Source organism: Acanthaster planci, linkage group LG20 (assembly GCF_054643075.1).
Source record: "Acanthaster planci isolate LZ-2023a linkage group LG20, COTS_SCS, whole genome shotgun sequence".
Lineage (NCBI taxonomy): Eukaryota > Metazoa > Echinodermata > Asteroidea > Valvatida > Acanthasteridae > Acanthaster > Acanthaster planci.
In genome coordinates, this window is record NC_141796.1 from 6,826,994 (window position 1) to 6,840,705 (window position 13,712).

Genomic DNA, 13,712 nt, shown 5'->3' on the forward strand with positions numbered 1-13,712 from the left:
CACAGTCGCAGACAGCTCAAGTCTTGGGAACGTCGTTACCTTCAGGGGTGCTATGCATTCACTCTGTAGGAGTAACTTTGCTCGAAGAACATAGAGGCACAAAAACCCGAGTGGATCGTTGACCGAGCACATGATACTTAGCAGACCTCGCTGAGTATGACTTCAGAGCTTTGGACGCAAACTGATTCCCAGGGTGTCATCTTCAGCATCCCAGTGGATTCCAAGAGCTCAGTCTGCCGGTGGTGATTCTCGGGCCAGGTCTACGCCTCTAAGAGTCTTTTCTCTCTCCTGCTGAGGGATGGCTTCCAGGACCTTTCTGGAGTTGCTTAACCACTTTGTCAAACAAAACCCTCCACAATTGTGTCAGTTGCCCCACTGTTTTGATTGCTTGTTCCTCTGAATTGACACTCTTCAAGCAATCATCGACATAGAAGTTCCTCTTCACAGTCTCTACAACGTTATGGTCGAACTTATCACCATGGTCGTCAGCCGTACTTTGAGGGGCAAAGTTGGCCCAGCTCGGCCTCAAAACCCCGCCGAATGGATGAACAGTCATTCGGTAGATCTCTGGTGGCTGAAATACATCACCACCTGGCCATCAAAGGAACCTGAATACATGTACGTCCTTGTGCCTCTCAAGAACACCGACCTGGTGAAACATCTGCTCGCTGTCTGGCATTAAAGCAACCTGACCTTCTCGAAATCGCAAGAGAACTCCTATCAGTCTATTCATCAAGTCCGGCGCCTGTGGAGCAGAAGCATTTAAGGACCGACCTTGGCACTTGGCAGCGCAGTCAAAGACCACACGAAGCTTTTCTGGCTTTGATGGATTAAGAACGTAGTGGTGTCGAAGGTACTACACTCCACCTGGAGATGCATTCAGCATGTCACCAAAGACCATTTGTGCATAACCTCTTTCCAAAAAAATTGTTCATCTCCGTGGTGTAACGGTCATGCAAGCTCAGATACCTAGTCAAACGCTTTTTGAGGGATGCAAGTCGCATCTCTGCCAAAATTCTGTCATCTGGCAATTCAGGGTTATCTACCGTGAAGGGAATGGCCGGCTGGTAGTGCCCGTCTACCACATGCAGAGAAAGCTCCCAAATAGCCATTGCCTATTTATCATTGATGGACATTGCAGGTGAGTCACAAACCGAAGCATCTCCAGTATCAAGCTTCCAGAAACGTCCCACCTGCGCTTCTAGATTTCCTCGAACATAGTGTGTGGTAGCCCGCTGGGGTGCTCTGTTAGTCAAGGGACCATTTATAGTCCACCCTAGCACTGTCTTTACAGCGTAAGGTTCCCCACCTAGTCCAAGTCTCACGTCATGAGATACAAGCAGGTGATGAGGTGCATCCTGACTGATAAGCATCGTCACACCTTTGCTCGTCACGCCTGGAAGAAGGATGTCCTTAAGATGCTCAAATTTCTGCAGATGCTCATGTGTAGCACAACTACACCTCTTTCAAACAAAAAGGTGCCCCACGCCAAGCCTTTTCATTGACTCCAGCAACTTCTAGAGAGACCACAAGAATCTCGACTAACGAAGTGTCACTGAGGGCATTTATGAACATGGGATGTAAGTCACCATCAAGGTTCAACATTTTTGTCAAGTCCAGTGAACAGAAAGATCTGTTACTTCAAGGATCCAACAAGGCGTAAGTCTTCAACCAGTCTTCCCTACCCCTGCCCCTTACCATCACCGCGACCACTGGTAAAGCTATCCTGGCCGGTACTTATGATCCTCCACACACATAGCTGGTTGCTTGAAGATCCTGACTCCCCTGAGTAGTAGAGGGAGTGGACTCCATCTGGACTAACGGACTTCCACTGGAAGGACTGCCTGGAAAGCATCATTAAGCATCTTTGAGTGCCTTCCTTGACAACCAAGAACACCATATGGAGCCTGTTCACATCTCCTAGAGAAATGCCGTTTCTCCAGAAGACAACTGAAGCACAGTTTCTTATCCCTTGTGACGGCCAGTCGTTCAGGAGCTGTCAGGTTCATGAACTCGGAGCACATGGCCAGAGTGTGGCCCTTGGAACACAACGGACAGGCTGTTGGCCTTGGCTTCCTCCCATTGGCCTTCGCTCCCTTCTTTGATTGGGTGCTTCTCAGGCTTTGTTGATTGGACGATGCATCCACACTAAAGTTGGAACCTCTTGTTTTTTGCAGACTTGTCCTTATGATCCTTGAAGCCGAACACTGGAGCATTTGCCCCCATTGCGGCTCCACTGAGGAATTCAACCAGCTTGCTCATGTTCGGATATTGACCTGTGTCCTCAAGCATACTAATGGCTTTTGAGCGCCACTTGGATTGAAGGGTCCTTGGCATCTCCTTGCTATGTCTTCAAGGCTTTTCTTAGTATCGATCTCCTCCAGCTTTCCCATCGCTCTAAGAGCAAGAGTGCAGCTTCTTAAGTCATCAGCCGAACCTTAGATTGTCTTTTTGTCACCAGGGGCAACACGAGGGCCTTCTGTGACCTTTATGGACCCAAGCGTCAGAAATCTTGTCGTCATTTCCAAATCTATCCCTGAGGAGTTCTCCAGCTTTCATGTAGCCTGCCTTTATCTACATAACAACACAGCTACGGATAACTGCCATTGCTGTACAGTAATGGAATAGGCGATTGAGCTTCACGCCATTATCGACACTGGTGTTCCCCACTGTAGCATCGAAGCTGCGGATAAGCACCCAAATACTGGAGTGGATCTCCGTCAAACTTCTGTAGCAACTGCATAGCATCAATCATCTTATACTGCAAGTTCAGTACCAAACCACTGTCGGGAGAGGACTTTTATGGGCTGCGCTGATGGTGCTGCCGGCTCAGTCTGCTCCGGTGACTGCACGGTCTGTTGTACTGCCGGTAGAGGCTGTTGTGCTGACTGCTCTGGCTCTTGGGCTAGCTACACTGGCTCTTGTGCTGGTTGCATTGCCTCTTGTTCAGGCTGTTCTAAATCAGAATGCGGAGACTCGTCTACAGCATCTTCTAGCTACTGTCCCACCTTCTCCTTGGTTGTCAGCACAGCAAACAGCTCCCTCAGAGTGTTGCAAGATGACTGCTCTTCAATGTTTCGAAGCGCTTTCTCTTCTGCTTCTGCCTAGCTAGCTTGACTATCTCAATATTCAGCTGACACTCTCTCTTGCGCTGCATCAATCTCAGCTCTTCTTCCTCAATAGCCTTTGAATCCGCCATACTCTTTGCTTCAGCAGCTAGTCTTGCTAGTGTAGCAGCTGCTGTTATTCTGACACTACTTACTCTAGTTAAATTAGATTTATTACTACTAGAAGAAGGCATCTTGCAACCTTAATATTTATAATACGACCAATGCAAAGTTACAATACATGTACATGTTAACTACAATCCAAAATTTGCACCATGGCAAACGCAAAGTCACAATAAATGAAAGGTTGCAATGAAACATGTAAATCAGGTAAAATACATTGCAAATGGTACTGCTAAATTACTGTGACGTGACAGAGTGCGCTAGTCACTAGGCGCGGCGAAGTTACTGCTGGTCACATGTAGCCGGCTCGCGAAGCTATGAAAGGGGCGCGCAGGCAAGGTTTAGTTGTCCTGATCAAGGGTTGATTCTGAGGTAAGGGTTGAGAATCCTGTGCAAGGGTTAAAGTCACCTAGCCTTGTGTAACTGTGCCTAAGTCCCGATTGGTGTGTGTGTCGTTGAGGGGCTCGGTAGGTTGAGGGGCTAATTGGTGGTGCGGTATAGTTCCTGATAGGAGTTTGCGGTCGGTATAAGGGCGGATTGCTATCTCGTGACGTGAGTTGCGTGTAGTGCAGCCCTGACAATAAGCCCTGTAGACTTGCTAAAGTCCCTGATTCGGCACTGGATGCCCACAAATAATTGTGGTGTTCACTGCTCCGGGCGAAGTCTGGTCCGGTCACGTATAATCACAGTCTCCCCGTCAATAGCACCCTCTACTGGTGTATCGGTTGAATGTGATTGAAGGAGCTTTGATGAATAAAAGCAGCCACTTTCATTATTTTATGTAAGTCAGGTGTCCAGACGAAGTTTATTTCCAGTCTGTTCTGTCTGGATTGCGTCACTAAGTTTTGGCTAATCAGATTAGGCATTATCTCAACAAAGACCAGAGATCATTGAACTTTCTTGAGGGACGGTATACTTTGGTCTCAACGGACTCGTCCCTAGCCGCTCAGGGACTCTCCGGTACCTGCCGTCAGACGCGAGGAGGAGGGCGCCCTCGCCTTCGTCGGAGGGGCACGGCGTCACATTTAACCAACAGCACAATAACGATTTCAGCAAAGTTCAAAGTTCGTTGTTCCCAGCCCTTGGACGGATGTTCTGCATTCTTGCTGACGTGGTGTCCTGTGCAGACATGTCAGGAACTTCTCCTAGGAACTCCAATCAATCAATCAATCAATCAATCAATCAATCAATCAATCAATCAATCAATCAATCAATCAATCAATCAATCAATCAATCAATCAATCAATCAATCAATCAATCAATCAATCAATCAATCAATCAATCAATCAATCAATCAATCAATCAATCAATCAATCAACCAATCAATCAATCAACCAACCAACCAACCAACCAACCAACCAACCAACCAACCAACCAACCAACCAACCAACCAACCAACCAACCAACCAACCAACCAACCAACCAACCAATCAATCAATCAATCAATGAATATAATTTACCAAAATTAGGTTTCTGACATAACATTCTGAAATATCCGTGTGTTATACTAAGTCATGGATACAATGCAATATAGATTGACACAGCATTACAAAGCACATCGTTAGAAAGCTGCCTACGCTTCTAGAAAGGGAAGTGCTGTAGACAAATGTGGTGGTGAGTTAATTCATCAGTTGACAAGTCACGTGACATTAAAGGTGCACTCTTCGTAGCCCTCTCCTGAACTGTATGTCTGATTGTGTTCAAACCTTGCTGATATCTTAAAAGGGAAGTAATTTTGACAAATATTGAGAAGATGTGGTGATGACATCATCAGGGGACACGTCACGTGACATTAAAGGTGCACTCTTAAGGCACTGTACCCCTTGAAGTACATGTCCGATTGGGTTGAAACTTGGCAGAAAGCTAGAAAAGGAATTGTATAACAATTGATGGTAATATGTTGGTGGCGTCATGGTTGATGTGACATGATTAAAGGTGCGTACAGTTTTCTCCGTTGGTTTTTTACACGTTTTTGTACGATCGTCAGTACTTTTCTGAAACATTTATATAACATTCATGAGCAAAGACTGTTCATCTGAAAGCCAAAACAGCGCGTTTGTTTACTTACAAACGTATCTCTTGTTTTCCCTTCAAGTTCTTCCACGAGGTGGATATAATTATCTTTCATTTTCAATGTTCTTCTAATTCTCATTCGTTGGAATGGGGCCTCAATAAAATGGCAGGTAAGGACCGTATATTTTTGAAAGTAATGACAGCTTGAGCAATGGATGTCATTATATGCCATGATGGCATAGGTGGTTACAGACCCAGACTTTAATTCTTCGAGAAATTATACATTCTGTTCATTTTCTTTTATTTGACATTATTGCCTTCAGTCTAGACTCGAATCAAGTCGGACTTATGTTGCTCTTCCCCAGTCAGCCATCCCTTCAGCCCGTACGCACTGCATGCACGGTCGTCGCGGTCGTCCCGGTATCTCGCATAACCCTTGTAATATGCCCTTATTTGATAGCCTTTATTGCTCAACATTTGTCATACATAATCAGTCAGTAAGTCCGACTTGACGGATAAGCTAATCAGACCCCATCGGTAATATGTAGTCATTCATAATTGCATATGAACGACGCGATCTTGCGTAATGTACGGAATTTCCACCAATCGAAGTAGTCAGACTTGTAGACTCGTTCATTATAATAATGCCGTTATGAACGACTTAAAAACAAATCCGGCAATGTAATTGGCGGCTACCACTCTTGGTAGATGAGCCCATTCGCTGTGTACAAACGGTTGGCAGATTCGTCAAGTCGGGATTTCTAAACTGAACTCATAGCAATAAGTGGACACAAGAGGGCGCGAAATAAACGGCGCGCAGTCTCGATATCTATCCAAAGCGTAAACAAAGACGTCACAGAGATCCTGACTTGGGTCAAGTCTACCTTCAGCCAGAGTGTTCGTCGCGTGATGTGTTGTTCCTCGACAATTTTGCTTCCGTTTGTAAGTGCTTTCAGTTCAGACTGCTTTTTTGTTTTTGTGTCTTTGTTCCTCTATTTCCAGATCCACTTCCTAGTTAACTGGAGAACGACCGGAGATCATAAACTGAATGTGTTTTGCTACAGAACAACTGGGGTAGGCTATCCTGTAGGCCCTAAACCTGTACAAAAATAAATTCCACCACTCGAGGAAAGTCACATTGTGTCGGTCGTCTTAACAACGTTCATCGCTAATCTTGTATCTGATCACGCCAAGAATGCTTAGAAAAACTGTATTCTGGGTCTTCACATCTTTCTCCGCTGTCTGTGTTTGTAAGTACCAAAAAAAAGGCCTTGTTATACGATTCACCTATGCGTGACATCAAACAGTTATAGCATACAATTCATGTGAACCGGATAACGATTTTTCTTCTAGTAGATTCACACTTCGAATAATAAGCTAGATAGGCCTCAGGCAGACAGCATTCGGACGTACAAGGGTATTCAAGATTCCATGTATTTGAAATAGCTATGGTCTCCTTTCATTCCCCCTTGATTCCTCTCAATGATTCCACGTATTTAACTGATCATGGCCCCTTTGAAAAGATGAAGGTGTTATTGTTTTGTTTGTGAACGAGGAAGGTTTTATTCTGACGTTGATAAATATCATGTTGGGGAACTACTACCGGAAATCATAGTTGTAGAATAGGAATGTCGGAAAGATGTGACCATTGACGGGTATTCATTATTCTATTTGCAGATTGGCAGATAATCCTTGCATTTCGGAAATATGAAGTGGGGCGGGTGGCCTTAATTAAATCTGTTGCAGGACGGGCTGAATATGTCGGTGCGAAGACAAGCTCGTCCGGTCATGAGGCCGTGCATAACGTTTCACTTCCTAGTGCTAGCGCGTCCCATAAATCACCATCCTGGGGATTAGCGATGAACGGTACCTCCACCTCATATGCACACTCGCTGTCGTGCACGCAGGACGACATAGAAAGATGGTCGGGCACGATCGTGTTAGTGACGACAAACGCTGGCTTCCTCGACGTGACCGAGAACATGCTAGAGAGTGTCAAGAGAGCCCGGGCCTGCCCGAGCATCACAATCATTGCCGAAGATGAGCTGTCGTACCAAATCCTGACCAAGAGAATGAAATCCCAGCGTGGCTTGCACGTCCAGAGATCTGATTTAGGAGCTACCGAATCCAAAAGCCTCATGTTCGACTCACCACAATACACTCAGTTTGTCAGAAGGCGTCCGCACTATGTCCTCTCCCTGCTCGAAAAAGGACGCGATGTACTTTTCGTGGACTCGGATACCTTCTGGTTCAAAGATCCCTTCGAAGACCTCCAAGGGAATTTCGACATCGCTATGCATAACGAGAAAGACAACGTAGCTGCGTTTTGTGACGGTTTTGCTTATTATAGACGAACAAACAATACTTTGCGTTTTGTGAGAGAGTGGGTGCGATTGCTAAATTCTCATACATGGTTGCCAGATCAAAGAATCATGAACCAGATGATCTCAGAGAAGCGAGTTCCTGGTCTTAAAATAAAAACACTCAATGAAACCAACTACCCCGATGGAAGAAAATATTTTCATTGGGTGGGTTGGAGAGAAAAACACAATGACACAACTGTTTTGCACTTGACTTTTGTTAAAGGACATGACGCGAAGGTAAAAAAGTTAAAGGAATTTGGTTGGTGGCTGATATGAGCTTTACTGTAGAAAACGTGACAAAATTGCCCCTTGGTCATGTTCTAGAAACGTACCCCGTGATAATGTGACAGTCCGAAAGGATTTTGAAGCTTCTAGTGACCGAAGGTATCTGATATATTATTGATTCTTCTTTCAACCGTCACGACCAACAGACTGAAGTTGGGAAAATTCAAAATGACCATCTGCAGTTCTCTAATTTACCGCCCCATTGGTCCAAAGTTTTATTCGATTATTTCCTGATTTAGACAGTAAAACCAAACTTGTATCAACCGAAGCTTATCTTTGTTTGAATTCTTCCCAACTTTGTCCCAAGACATAGTTTCTATGGCCAAATCGGTAGTTAGTCATTTTCCAAGCACCGAAGCAGATTGTCTCCTCGCTTTTCATGTTAGAAAGTATTATGGGTATTTACACTGAGATGACGTCGCTCATTTTCTAAATTATCTTTTTCTTTACGTTTATGGGACTCTTCATACTTTAGTGAAAAAAAATGATTATTTCTTTAACAAATTGGGGTGTAGGATTCAATGATAAGGTGGTCATCGGGAGTTGTAAATAGATTGCATAGAATGATGATTTTTAGAGGTGTACAAAAATTGTAAGTACAACTTTGTTAGACTTGCGAGCGTAGACTGATGTAATACATAAGTTTCTGCGTTTAGCATCCAGTCCAGTGGTTTAAAAGGGTACATTTTGGGGAGATCGGGGTTAGTTTTTGGCGTCACCTTAGGTTGGTGTAACTTGCACTGCAGAATGATTCGATTAGTTAATTTTTAGGAGCTGGGCGGTAAAGGTCTGGAACATGGTCAGGATTAGTATGGTGCATTGAGCAAACATACGTTAAAACAAGGGAACAAATAATTGGGGATGTTTGAGGCACCTCATTTAGATATACTACTGTTGGTTAATTGGTATTTCTAATTCAGTCTTCTCAAAAAATAATCCCGGTGCTAGGACCGGTCAGAAGCCTCGAAGTTTCAGAAAAATATGGTGTTCATTCAAAACAATCTCTGGTAGGATCTGGCAGAGGCCTTTGAAAAAAGTTTGAATCAATTTGGGCAAAGTGCCTCGTGAGAGTTTCATAGGGCAAAGGAGTTGCCTGATAAGCTAGTTGTGCGGTTCAGAATTCTTTTAGTATTTATTTTCTGTCTTTTGGTAGTTATCGTGCTATTGAGGCGTGATCCTGGCTACGTGGTATTTCAGGTTCATGGCTTCTGACTAGCGCTCCCCAAACAAAGATATTGGCATGTGGGAAAAATCACTAACACAAGGCTTGATAGTTCAGTTGGTGCAGCACCAGTACGATCTTCCGGAGGTCTCAGGTTTAAATCTCGGTCCAGTCAATTTCTGTGGTCATCTTTATAATTATTTGTAAGCACCATGCATGGTTTTTGTTTATGGTTATTCACAATTTATTTGTGAAAGCATATACATGTAATTGCCTCAAGGTACTTAAAAGGTGGTTTTCTAGCTGGAAGATATTCTTAAGTGGCTGTAGCACAGTTTAAAGACACTTACCACCACCCCCCTGTCTAGGGAGTATTATTGAGCCTATACCCTCCATTGTGTAAACTCATTCTTGTTTTCATGGATTTTGAGACTGAAAAACCCCAATTCCTTTTTGGAAAGCGAAGGTTGGTCATGTTGATGAGATAAAATTTGTTTTGCCGAAGTGGCTGTATAAACAAGAATTCACTTTTCAACGAGACATATTTTATTGCTTCCCAAGAGCACGTGAAATAAAATTCTCACACTAACTCTGAAACAGGAAACTGCTCTAAAGCCGTACAGATAGGAGGCTAGTCCACTATGATATTTACTCAAATCCTGAGTAAAACACTCGCACCCCCTGCCGTCCTTGCTCTCCCCGTCCAGATTTTGAGCCACGGAAGACATCTCCAAAATTATCAGATGTTTTCTCGAATTCCAGTAAGAACCAACAGATTCAAGGAAAAACCATCCTTCTTGGTGATATTTGAAATGTCATTATTTTTAGTTTTTCTTTAAAGGGTCTTTTTTTAAAGAATAATGTTCGCTTGTGACATAAATGTGTGTTCAAGTCTTATAGTCTTGTAATGAAAATTTTGGTACATGAATGTTATGGATATACCTTTTTGAGGTTATCGTAGGATGTCCTTTATGTTGTACTTTATGTTTTATTTTCACAAGATGTATGAAAGAAAAAGCTAAACAAAACCACCTCTCTATGGACATGGTATCTAATATGTAATATCGACCTAATAACTTCACGTAATTCATGATATATTTTGAATGTCATCATAAGAGTTGGGAACCAATCATGCAAACTGCTGCAAGTCAGTCAAAGCTGCATTTTTGCCTTAAAGTGCAACTGAAAAACAAAAGTTGAGCACCAGTTAACTCCTTTGTATAAAAGGGAGGGTGTAAATTCTTTTGCCAACATGTCAAACCAAAATCCATCACCGAAGAGGCTTTACCTGTTCTTCTCCCAAAACAGGCTTTTAGAAAAGTATTCCAGCTTTTTAGATTGCCAAAATGGATTTTCAGTTCAATAGTTATAGCAAACGGCATGGAGTAAGTATAATAATTTTCAAACAAACAAACCAACCAACCAACCAACAAACAAACAAATAAACATATTCTGGCTCGAGGATAATTTTGCCTCAGCCTTAGGTAAGCATGGAGTGAGGGCACTGTCGGTAGCTGCCCAGTTTGGTTTGAGATGCCCTCAATTTTTAAAGTGTAGCAGCAATGAATATTTCCGAGACCATTTTTCTGCAACATTGTACTCTTCTTTTTTGTTACAAATGCTTTTTTTAAAGCGTTCAATTATCCATGCTTTCCAAGACAATTGAGGGTGCTGGGGGAGGACATAGTTCAGTGCACAGGTTTCATTAAGATGTTCAAATTGTGAACCCCAAATTTGCTCACTGACAGCATTTCTGGGTAAAGCTTTATGCTTGCTTATTGCTATCATGCATGTATAAACAACAATGAATGAAGAAGAAGGGAAATTTAGTCCCACAAAATCTACAAAAAGGCAGGACATTTTTGTGTTCAACCTAAAGTAATACTGAGTCCTTCTTCCTGGAAGGACATCACAGTTTTTTTCACTACGGAAATTTAATGGGGATATAAACCAAAACTGCAGTACATTACCCTTTGAGATAGTGAAACAAAAGCTGCTAATAAGGTTAACTGAGCCACAAAGGTGTATTTTGAAGGTTAGCATTAAAGAAATTTCATTGCACCTACCTTTTAGTCAGAACTTTTAATCTAGATTCAAATGAGCTACGTGATTACAGACTTGTGTCTAATTTAACCTTTTGTCAGTAAACAATTGAAAACAGAGTCGTTGACCAACCTCAGGCGTATTTGGATCGAAGTACTCTCATTGCTATCAACATTTCAATTGGCCTATCGTCATTATAACAGCACCGAGTTTGTTTGATAAACGTTCATAACGACATTTTCATTTTGCTTGACAATCACTAAGAAGTAATTTCGGTTATGACATAAACAGCCACTTTCGATACCATTGATCACCCAGTTTAATTGGTAGACTGGAAAACAGATATGGGATAAAAGAGCTAGCGCTTCTGAGCTTCACCAGTATTGTTTGGATGGTTGTACTCAAAGGGCTAACACTGGGTTTGCCAAGTCAGGGTAGCACTCTGGGTCTATTTTGTTTACAACCTATCTTGTACCATTGAAGTTTTCAAACGACATGATGTTAGTTTTCTATTATATGTTGATGATACACAGCCACTGGTGTCGCTAGGATGTTTTCCAAGGTATTTATTTTTTTATCCACAACGAGAAAAAGATGAAACAAACCTGGCGACGGATGAGAATTGATGATCAACCCATTAAAGGCTGGAGGGACGATATATTTTAAAAGCAAATCCGTGACTTGGCATCCCATTTCCTCTCTTATTTTTATTAACTTCATTTCCCCCGTTTTTTTTCAAATGTTCCCCTATTTGTTAAGGGTGGGGGGGCAAGTGCCCCCTCTTGCCCCCCCGCAAAGTCCATGTACACAGCTCTACCCCTCTTGCAAGAATACAAATAACTCGAAAGCCCATGTAAAAACATGTTTCGTCGAAACTAAACACTGGATGAAGAAAACCATTAAGCATGTCCAGAAAGCCACCTACGATGACACACTGCTGAAGTCTGGTGGCTACCACAACTTGAACTTGAAGCTATCACTGACTTAGTGCAGTGATTATATCCTTCAGGCCGGTGGGTACCTTGACGTTACAACTCTACCCGATGACGTCAGACACCCTTGGATTATGCCGTCGAGACATCCAGTGGCTACCCGCGCATTTGTATTCGGCTCAGTAAAATGGCCGCTGGTTGGCTTCTATTTCATACAAAGGCGTTGCAAGTCAAGGTTTTTCATATACGTCAGTGGGGTTGGCTCGCTTCTATTGACGCCAGGGAGAACTAAAGGCGGGCATTGCCGGGCAAGCTTTGTATTCGGCTTGGTAAAATGGCCGCTAGTGGATTCAACGATCTCTATAAGCTGATTAAGGGCATTGCGAGTCCAGATATTTTGGCCTGCTTCACCGTAAAAATGAAAGAGCGCCCTCTGTTGACTAATAAAAAATTATTCAACAACAGACGCTGCTACTCCCTGCGATGAAACTACAAAGCCTAGTTCACCGCAAAATTTATATCCAACAGGTAGCCAAACATCTGATATAAATATTCCCTAAATTTACTCACACTTATAAGATAATCTCAAGTAATATACAGATGAGGACATAATTGTTTACCCCCGCATCCTCTAAGCTTTACAAAGAGATTCGTTGGGATCTAAAATTCTGGATTATTTTTCAAAAATGATGCAGGAGTTGGTTAAACTCCCATGCACGGCTTCCAAAAGCATGAGGTTGTATGTTTGTTTCAGAGTATCTCTGCACTCCATCAAGTAAATTGCGTGAGAACTCCTACAGAGTAACAGCAACTGATGAACTTATTTAGACGAAGGCCATAGCGTTGCAAAGATCCTTTGCCACGTCCTCTGGATCAGGTCGAAAGCTTACTCTTTGGTTGGAACAAGTCTGTAGCCCACATAGAAATTGCGTTGAATGCGCGAAGTATAATTAAGCCGCTGCGAACCCAAGCTCTGATTCAAAGTAGTCAGCTTTCCGCCTCGAGCCGAAATTTTTACATCCTGGAGATGACTTCAAAAAATTTGTCTCGTTCTCTCGACATCAATCAAATTGTAAACAAGGCTTACTTACAGAACGCTTTGTGAGACGTAACCTCTCCAGATGTGAGCCAGCTGTTGAAGAAGAGGCCTATATACACCTTGATTCTGCCTCAGCTAGAATATCATAGTGCAGCTGTAGTCTGGGAGCCCCATCAGTCAAATCTCATTCATAAACTGGAAAAAGCACAGAGGCAAGCGGCAAGATTTGTAACAGGTGACTACAAAAGAATGTAAAGTATTATGGACGTGTACAGCAAAATCTCCAATGGCACCCTTCAACATCGTAGTAAAACCAGTAGACTCACAACTTTTTATTGTTTTATTCATAAAGAAATTGCTGTCAACATCCTGTATCATCCCCAGTGGAAAGATCGCAGACTTGGAGAAGTAGACATGACCGATAGTATGCATCTTTGAACTGTCGTAGGCTACACAGGCATATCAACAGAGCTTATTTCCAAAGACGATTGATGTAGACTGGAATTAGCTCTCCACTGATCTTGTTCATCAATCATCATCATCAGGATTCAAGATAGCTCTAAAAAACATCTTATAGCATATAACCCTATTTTTACGCTTGCACGGCACTGGCACATGGATAATGATGCCTTGCGACGATATCCA

The 13,712-nt window shown here is 42.8% G+C and overlaps 1 protein-coding gene across 2 annotated transcripts in view; it reads left to right on the forward strand.

The window, feature by feature from the left end:
* The window catches only part of LOC110978450 (uncharacterized), a 22,608-nt gene extending 10,854 nt beyond the window's left edge, over positions 1 to 11,754 (forward strand). Inside the window, exons 2-3 of one of the 2 annotated variants that reach the window (XM_022233463.2) lie at positions 6,246 to 6,493; positions 6,921 to 11,754. In XM_022233463.2, the coding sequence (XP_022089155.2) occupies positions 6,439 to 6,493; positions 6,921 to 7,882 (1,017 nt within the window). In that variant the 5' untranslated portion in view covers positions 6,246 to 6,438 and the 3' untranslated portion in view covers positions 7,883 to 11,754. Of the gene's footprint in view, positions 1 to 5,973; positions 6,186 to 6,245; positions 6,494 to 6,920 lie in introns of those variants that run through there. The other variant, XM_087130617.1, reaches the window with a different exon arrangement.
* The last annotated feature ends 1,958 nt before the right edge of the window (positions 11,755 to 13,712 follow it).